Source organism: Talaromyces amestolkiae (assembly GCF_001896365.1).
Source record: "Talaromyces amestolkiae strain CIB chromosome Unknown scaffold8.1, whole genome shotgun sequence".
NCBI classification, from domain to species: Eukaryota; Fungi; Ascomycota; class Eurotiomycetes; order Eurotiales; family Trichocomaceae; genus Talaromyces; species Talaromyces amestolkiae.
This window is the reverse complement of record NW_024468044.1, coordinates 1502767-1512503: the sequence shown is the minus strand read 5'-3', so window position 1 is coordinate 1512503 and position 9737 is coordinate 1502767. Positions and strand designations below refer to the sequence as shown.

Below are 9737 nucleotides of genomic sequence, written 5' to 3'. Positions count from 1 at the left end.
GCCTTAGGGCCTAGGGCCTTACCCGGCATGTGTCTGTCATAACCCATAAGGTTGCATATAGACGTTAAATATGAATAATAATAATATAGAACTATAAAGAAAGTATAAAAGACATGATCTATATAAATATACTTATTTACTGTTTACTTAGTTATTTTTTACAGCTTTTTAATATAAGTTATTTAAATATAATAATAAGAGTGAGTAAGGTATTTATATTAATATAGATACTAGACTATTTGAAAGATCTTTTCTATTTTATTTATATTAAAATACCTATATATTTAGATTCATTATTATTATTTTTTATTTATTTAGTCTACTCTATTAATAATATTTATTGAATCTTTATGTGGTTCAACGAAGCCTAGCGTACCTCGACACCGCTGTTTAACTAAGGTGGATCCAGGTCCGTGACATAACCTTGGGTCAGGTTTTTCCTTGATATTCAAAAGGCGGTGAGTCTGGTGTCCCAAGTGGGACCTTACCGCCTAAAATTGTACGTACCTGTCTGTCGCCTTCCCCGGCCGAGAGTTGGGCGACGAGACAAGTACGTATTAATAAATTTACCAGCCCCATCCAGAGTAAATAAACTGACTAGTCGCCTCTTTTTCTCACTATTGTTTTCAAAGCTCAATTTCTAACCTACAAAATAATTATATACAAAGAAATTGATTTCCAGCTCAATTAGGACACTAAGTTCTTCTATGCTCGAGAACATTACAACCAGCGACTCTATTGTTCTTCATCCATGTTGACAGTATCATCCTAAGCACTAAGTACTACTAATTTAGAAAAAGTCAGAAATGGTTGATCTCCTGTTTATATTCTCGCAATATGGGCTGCTGAAAAGCACAGCACAATATCTAAGTTTACTCGACATCTTCAACTTGGCACTTGCAAGCAAGAGTTTCCATGCACTAATCCTAGACTCTACACCCGTATTCGATCAACTAAAACGGGTTGCATTATGTGACGGGCGTGGACTGAAACAACGACAGGGTTTTTGCGGATTCTATGAGCCTCGGCCGGGTATGTGGCAATGGGGGAAAAATGGGCGCAGACCTCATCATGATGAAGAAATAGAGGTTCGCTTATGGAACCTGAAGTGTGATGAATGTAGTGCCCTGCCATGCGTTAAATGCGGTATTAACGTCTGTGAGGTATGTTTTACAATTCGACACTCTTGGATAATCTCGTAATAGACATCCATGTACTAAACAGTCATTTAGGAGTGTCGTTTCGTTCCACGCGTACGTGACTGTGGAACCTATAGGGCAAATTGTCGGCCGCATTTCGACCTGTCATTTTCTGTGTCAAACCTGATCTGCTATTGCCTACGTTGCGATGCAGAAATTGAACACAGTCTTCCATTCCGACTATCAGAGTACTGTGATTGTGACCAATATACCCGGTGGATTTGTCACAATTGCAAAGTGAAGGAAAATAGGGAGAATCGTGAATATATGACAACACGAACAAAAGTGGAAGGCGACGACGAATTTCCAGAGCTTGTGTACGACTATAGCACAGCCTATACCCTTGGAGGAGAGCCTGAAAGTGGAGGTATGCTGATTTTTGATCATCAGCTTGATAGAGCGGTGAGCTTAATTTCTTCTGTCGTCTATTACTCCAGCATCTGATTCTGCTATACCAAAAGTACTGGTGTCCCTGTGGTGAGAGGTCACCTGCTAGGGGCAATATCAGATGTCTCTGGTGTAAACGAAGGCACGACCAGAATACTTGGAGGGACCATTCTCCTCATCGTATCCCAGCCTTTGACGACGTAAGTCTACGCCCTCTTTTATCCCAGCAATAACTTCTTATTCAATCTTTTAGGATCCATGTTATCCTTCTTGGGCGTATACGTATTGGAATCAAGAACCTGAAAACTACCCTGATTTGGGGTATACGGGTTTGATTGCATAATATATTTTTATGTCGTGTTGTAATGCTTCAGAATATTCTACACATACATACATACATTTATTTAACCCCTGGCGGCTAAGCCGAAAGGGCAACTCTCATTAATTTACTAATACATGTCCTGATATATATACCATACCTCCTTACAGCTCCTGTAAAATCACTTTTATTATATTTTATTTTATCCATCAGTAATATAGCAGATACTTATAAACTTATTAATAGTATAATTGTATACTATTTTAATGTAAGTAGTATTTTCAATATAAATATTATTACTACTAGCTTCTCTAAGTATAAGTTCTATTCTAGTCTTATATCTAATATAAAGTAGAAAATCTTTAATTTCAACTTTTTATATTAGAGTAGTTTTGTCTAAATCATTCTACTACTAAACCCTACTATCTTGTTCTATATTGAACTATATACCGTAATCTATATTAATCTATATACTTTCAAATGTATTTCTAAAGTTTTACTTATATTAATCTGCACGCGTTTTTTATAGTGCTAGAGTAAATATGTTAATAGTTTCTATTATATCCATTTTAATATTCTTTAGTGTGTCAGCTATTCAACATAGTAATAAGTAATGATATCTTCTGAATTTTCTGATCTAACTAGTATATTAAAAAGATAATTGGTTTCTAGAAGGGTGTGAAAGTTCATTTATATTTTATGACGTGTTTCTAGAACTAATTTTATATAAAGGCAATATGAGCCTCTGCTTCTGCAATACTGGTTGCGATAGTGAAGAATGTTCCCACAATGGCTTGTCCTCCTACCCTTGGACGCGGTTGATTGGACCGATGGCCTTGTCTTTAAAAGCATGCATCCAGACATTAGATCAACCCAAAGTCTGGGCCAACGGCACAATCTCGGACGATACTGGTTCATCGGCCCGCAACAAAACCTTTAACCCCCTGGTTGTTTCATGCAGACCGGATCGGATAAGATTATGGTTCTGGAACCTAAGCGACAGGCGGGGACTCGAGTGGCGTATGGTAACACGTCTGGAACTTGGGGAAACAAGCCGGATCCGGATCATGATAATTGTTCTTGATTGTATGTATTGAACTGGATCAGATTTAGGGTCAAATTTCGTAGTGTTGGCAGCTATTGAATAAGCTCGTTCTTGAAGTAGAAACACTTGTACAGAACCGTAATTGAGTATCTATGAAGCGCACGCTGGAATCTTCAATTGTTAATTTTATATATATTTTCTTATAATAACTCTATATATAGATCTACATAGAGAGGATACTATGTCAATATCGCAAAGACATCAAGGGCTTTTTACCGACCGTTTCCAGTCGACTCTAGAGAGTAACAACGCTGTCTTCTGCTTTCACGGCATCCACATTAGAGAAGCTCCCCTTATAAATTCGGACATGATAGTGGAAATCCTGGATATGATTTCAAACGTTTCTCAAAGGATTTAAGGGAGAACGCAGTATAGTATCTGTGTATGGTTTCTGAATTGGAAAATGTGTGATCAGGGTAGAGGGTCTGATCTGAGACTTTTGAGTGTTGGAGACCTCAACTTTAGATCATGTTTACTGTTCATTTTTGGTACACTTTACCAATGAGACAGTGGAAAACATCGAGCTTCTAGGAATCTAGGTGACTATGAGCGAATAAACCGAGCAGACCTTACAGCGTAGCAAAATGGCGTATACATTAATCCCAAGACATGGTAAGAAGTTATTCAATCGAAGTATCACCTCTTCTTAAGTAATTACATTCTTGACCAGCTTCTTCTGATCTCTGTCCTTATTTATCCTATCCTTCAGCAAAATCCGGGATCGCGCTGGACACTGCCTACCATATCAAGCCGTCAGACTTATTTAGGCTTTGATAATCAGACTCCGAATCGGAACTCCCGGGCTTTTTTCTGGTAGTAGAAAGTTGACAAAGATCCGGTGACTGCGAGAATTATGGGCATGGGGAACTTGGCTTGCGTCTTGATGACTCTAGGGATTGCGGAAGCCAGCAGCAATACACTGTTTACCAAGGCCAGCTCAGTTCCGTAGTCCTTATTTTCTTTGATCAGATAACCTAACATTTCGTTTAGTTCGGCGCAAGAGAAAGCGCCCCAAATGGCGTGCTGCTCATACGCACTCACCAGCATATCCATATGAAAGTCCAAGTCCCACACCCGCGATTAATGATGGTGCTGAGCGCGACTTTAGATATCCCAAGACACCCCCGGCAGGAACTGTTTTTCGGTTATCAATATTCCGCGACCCGGGACTTTTCGTTTCAGGCATCGAATCGGGAACTTACGGAGAGCGGCAAGTGTAAAGGAAGGATGTTCAGCCATATTGATAGAGCCTTGATGTATATTGGGAGACACCGCTGTAGGTCCAGATTTACTTCCGAAGTCGAGATTTCGAACGGTCACACGATTCCATTTAAGCACGATCAAAGCCGGCTTGGAAGGCTAACCCCTTGATTAGTCATGGCCATCCGCGTTTCCGGATAAGTCGGATCCTGGCGAGCTCTACTTTATAGGTAGAACTACTATGTGACTAAGTCCACTCCTGAAGTTAGTAGTTTGTTTGACGGAGTTATCTCAAAACTCAGACCCTAGGCGGTTGATTCTTAGATAATACTATTCGCCTATCCAGTGGTGCTTCTTCCCAGACCAAAGTTGAACATCCCAGAGAAGACACTCCAAGCTTCGGAATTCTCAATCTACGTATTTCTCAATATGTGTCGAGGTTTGCTTTCGATTTACATAAACGACCCTACGAGATAGCCAAGTTTCCTGTGAGGGGAAAATCTAAAACGTGAATTTACTATGTCCTTCAGTTAAGCATGATTGCCATCTATTGTCAAAGCTTGGCAAGTATCATTCCCCACCTTGCTCCGCAATTATACGAGACAGCGACTGAAGAAGGTCTGCGGACTCTCATTCCAGCTATGTATTCTATTCTAAACATGCATAGAAGAAAAGAGATGCGCTTGCGATAGCTAGTATGACAAATCCTAGAGAGACAAGACTCATTACTCTACTTCCCTCCAGCTAGCTTGCAATCGATACAGTTCTGCATCTCGACTCGAGACAGCACGCATACTCTGATTCATACTGTTCCTCGCTTGCGCGGCCGCCGCACCACTCGTGGTATCATACCACCCAATCGAACCATTACCATACCGGTTGCCGTCTGTCATTCCACTGACTACCGACAGTGATTTCATACCAGCATAATTCACAGAAGCCATTGCCTGTACCTGAATGTTCAAGTTCTCGGCGTACTTCAAACTCCTGAGACGTTTGATCGCAGGTATTGTCTTCCAAAAGATCTCTTCTCTGCCTCGAGCAATCTCGCAAAACTTGGTCACTGCTGCTTCCGATTTGGCTGATCCCGGCTCTCCTTCCGCACAAACGGATAGCCATAGGGTGCGTAGCCGTGGTGACCACATTTGGCAAATTGCGCCTTCCTCGAAGACTGCTCCGCGAAGGGGCATCGTCATTGCTAGCGGTGTATGCGATAACCAGTCTACCCAACATTCTGCACAGCACCGGGCTTGTGGATATCCCCACCAAGGTCGTCCTATATATACCGTGTTACGAGGACACACTGGAAGCGAAGAGAATTGCTTCACAAAGCTAGAAAAGAAGGAAAAGTCTTGTCGATCAAGACTTTCGTGAAGTTTGTTCAGAACCAGCTCAAACCGGGGAGCAGATGTATTGAAGCTGCATATTTTGACGTTATCCTTGGGCCAGGAGATCCTCTCGAAGAAGTCTATAAAAAGACCGGTACTCCATATAATGCCCGAGTAGCAGGGATAGCATATGGTAAACCCTTCACAGCCTCCTAAAAGAGTCCATCCTTCACCTTCAGTCATTCCATTTTCGGAGCAGGACGGAGATTCGAGAATAACTTTGATGGCTTCCGTGAAGATATTGAAGTTGTTTTCAGCCTTGGCTTCCTGTATGGTCATGAGTACGGGCAAATTGATGCCTACGTGACATCTCCAGCGTTCGGTCATGAACAGCATATACTCAGCACTACCTACAGGAGGACCGCGATATTCCTGTTGGAATTCTTCGTCGAACTGCGTGAGTGCCCAGTGATCCATGCAGCAGGCTGCACAAATCCGCATATTACTGATTGGTCTGTGACGGGGGTAAAACCAAGTATTAGAATTAGCGTAGACCTCATCCCCTGTACATTCTAGAAGACCATGTCGCTGTTCTGCGGCGAAGACGAAGCTATTCCAGTCATTCAGTTTTGTATACGTACGCAGCGCTCGACTAGTAAAGGCAAACCGCAGATCGCAGGCCCATGTGTCACTCTCCCACTCAGAGGAATATGTGGTAAACTTATTCTGAAAAGTAGTACCAAGAACATTGTCCACATAGCATCCCTCGCATATCATAAAGCCATCAACGTCACCATTTACCATTCCATACCACGTTGAGCCAAAATCACGACTTCCTTGAACCCCGGGACAGGGAGGAGACTCGACCCATCTTGAGACATACTTCCGAAAAACGACAGTGTTGCCAGTGCTGAGGGCCTTGGGCCAGAAGCAATCGTGTACGGAGGGGATCCAAAAGCTGCAGGCGGCTGCAAACTGTTCTGACTGCAGGACTGGTTCAAATTCCGCTACAAGGCTGGTGTTTTGGATATGGTCGGTATAGCACCTGCTGCAGACGAGAAATGCCAACTCGGCCTCAGACGGATTCACTAGACGATACCATAAAAGACTGTAGTTTATCACTCTATCTTCCGGGCATCGCCGTAAGAATCGTAGTTCTTCTCTTGTGCCTTCCGGGCCTTCACTCGATGACTTTTCCTTATGCTCAGTCATTCTCACAGCTGCTTTATCACTTTTGTTCTCAATGTGATTGGTGTATGCATCCGAAGCGATTCCTCTCCTGTGTTCAGTCTTGACATAGTCGAAGAAGTAACTAAACGCGCCGCAATCAAGTGTCTCGGCTATTTTAAGGAGAAACCCTTCACATTCTGGCAAACCAGAGCACAGTCTGCAGTAAATCTCTGCTTCAGGATCGACTACTGCCTCGCGAAAGAAGTGTCGGAGACCAAAAGCTGAGAGTCCAGTATAGCATGATTCGCAAATGATAAAGCCGTCGAAGTCAGCACCATTCAACGTCCACACGTTACATCCGACAATATCTGAACCAGGACACCATGGTACACTGCTGATGATTTTGGCAGCCTCTAAAAATATGCTGAAATCGAGTTTCTGCCTCGCTCGTTCGAGGGCGAGTGCTATACCAAGATTTTCACCATTGTCTAGTAAACATCTTCGAAACTGTGGTTCAATCGATTTATCATCCTGGGATGACTGGTAGAGAAGAAACTCATCCTCAAAAGGGCCATGAGCGATCTGGTCCAAATAACATCTTTCACAAATCTGAATATCATTCAATGTGATATCAACCGGTTGATACCAACAGCCGATACTGTCAGTCTGGACCTGACTGCCGCTGCAGCACTCCGCGCAAAGCCGTTTGACTGCACAACTAATGAAGCCAGGCCAATTACTAGACTTGGCCATCGTCAACAAGATACGTGCGATATATGGTGCGCAGCCGACGTCGCAGACACATTGATCGACATCTTCCTCGGTAGGATCAATTATGACAAAGGCGTCTTGAAACGCGGTACCAACTACCCGGTCTTCATAGCATGCGTGACAAACATGGAAACCGTCGATATCACCTTGCTTAAATTTAAACCATACTGTGTAACCAGGGGTCACAGGCTCAGCTGCTCTGCATGGGTTTATGCTGCTTCTGTCAGACATAAATTCACTAATTGCTTGTGTGCTCCTTGATGCAAGGACTTGCGGCCAGAGAATATCTTTTATGCGTGGAAAAAAGAAACAGCATAGTGTGAATGAGCCTTCTGGTCGCTGTTGTCGGATAAATTGACTGGCTAATGGGCTGCTTTTTATATAGTCGTCGTGGCATTTAGTACAAATACGGTAGCTGACATTTGTAGTGGAGTTTTCGTCATCCTCTTGGCCCACCAGGTTGTACCATGGTAGTGAATAAGTCACTGGACGAGTTTCTGGACATGCTGGTAAGATATCTCTTGTAGTATCGCTTTCCCAGATCTCATCCTGTGAGTGTGTGTGTACACCAGGCGAAGTGAGCGACCTGAACGGTTTTGCATTCGAATGACTTGGAGGCTAAGGAGCTACTTACCTCTGAATTGAGTTGAATCTGGGCAACTCGCGCAATTAGGTCTTCTGATTCACCTAACATATTGTTTGGAATTTTTCCTTGGTCTTATTGGCTTTGATAGCCGTTGGTTGTTGGGGTTGACTTGTTCGTTTCGCTTTTATCCGATGTGATGTGTGCCTACAAGTGATAATAATTTTGAAAATTCAACTTTGCAACTTCTAGCACCAGGTGGAAGGAGTATTAAAAGCTCATATGGTACTATATCCTCAGCTTATCATCTGAACAGGTGATAAGCCATTATTCTGGCCAGTAGTTATTCGGTTACCGTGGAGTCTGATTGGTTTCTCACTAAGACACTGACATGGTTCCCGCCTTCGTTAAACCAACGACCCGCCAGTCAAGTTGAAAGTCGAGGAGGAGAATCTCCTAGTCGTATGGATTATTTCATTGTTCACAGAGTCCACAGGGGAGAAAAAATTACAAGCTGACAGCTCCTCATTTGAGAAGGCTGGTCTGGTATGTGCTGTTCGGCCACAGAGATTGTGGATTGTGCTCCCTTTCCCCCGCGCCGCAAAGAAGCAGAACAACCCAAGGCAGATTCGGCCTCGATGGTGATAGAATTTTTGATTTCTAATGCTTTCCTAATTTAGCAGAAATAGACGAGTTGTAGGCGTCCTTGCCACAGCACTGCCCTCACTACCCTATTTATATCCAATTTTACCGACGGCACTCTTTAAACCGTGCGCTATAAAAAGCGCCTGGTCGTCTACTACCAAGTGTTAATGACGGCCATCTACGACTTTAATTTGGCTAAATAACGAACTCGTTTCCTGTAATCGGCGCTGACCATTGCTCGTCGAGTATTCAACTCAATACTCCCCTCAGCACGAAATAGATTCCGTATATTACAAATATGAATAATCCCACAGGTGGCAGCCATGAACTCTCTGGCGTCGTTACGACAGAGCATTGCAAAGCTCATCTGATGTTTCTCGCCACTTTGGCGGAATTGCGTCACAGCATAACGATGATTGACGGGCTTTTCGGTATTGATGAGCCGAACGAGAGGATTCGCACCGCTGAAGAAGAAAACTTCAGGCTACGTGTAGAGGAGAAAGTATGGCAGGKTTATGTTTCCCGCGCCGTGGATCGTTTTAAACAGTGGTGGTCAAGCATGTCTCGACGTGGAAACCCCCCGACAGTTATGTCACTAAAACGATTTGAGTTAAATCCTTTAACTTTGGGTGATTCCTTGCCCGTTTTCAAAGGCCTAGGTGATCTTCCTCCTCTAGGTGGGAGTCTACCCGTATACACATGGCTGAGGGTTGACGTATCGCTAATCTTGGTTTTCCACAGATGTACTCATGGTTTGGCATTCTTTTATGCTGAACCCACGCTCTTACCTAGAGGACTGTTTCAGACAGGCTAAAATGCACTTATGGGCAACGGCCTTTCCATGGGACCTGGTGTCGCAGTGCATCACTACAAATGACAAGCAACAATATCGGTATGATCCAGGAATGAGTGCCCAGTTGGCATGGGAACTTCGCACTGGAAGGAAATGGGACAATCAAGATGATTCTCTTTGGTACAAGCTGGAATGTCCATTGTGTCGTAACACAATGCGAATCCCGTGGACCACAGC

At 43.2% G+C, this 9737-nt stretch overlaps 2 protein-coding genes across 2 annotated transcripts; both read right to left on the bottom strand.

Annotated features, from left to right (window-relative positions):
- Window positions 1-3787: 3787 nt before the first annotated feature.
- BHQ10_005055 (uncharacterized protein) lies at window positions 3788-4249 on the bottom strand (the record flags this gene model as incomplete). Its single annotated transcript, XM_040877489.1, has 3 exons — window positions 3788-3984; window positions 4052-4144; window positions 4213-4249. The coding sequence occupies 3 exons, from the start codon at window positions 4247-4249 to the stop codon at window positions 3788-3790; spliced, it is 327 nt and encodes a 108-aa protein (XP_040733559.1).
- A 686-nt stretch (window positions 4250-4935) lies between these two features.
- Window positions 4936-6750, bottom strand: BHQ10_005054 (uncharacterized protein; the record flags this gene model as incomplete). Its single annotated transcript, XM_040877488.1, has 1 exon — window positions 4936-6750. The coding sequence occupies one exon, from the start codon at window positions 6748-6750 to the stop codon at window positions 4936-4938; it is 1815 nt and encodes a 604-aa protein (XP_040733558.1).
- Between the last annotated feature and the right edge of the window lie 2987 nt (window positions 6751-9737).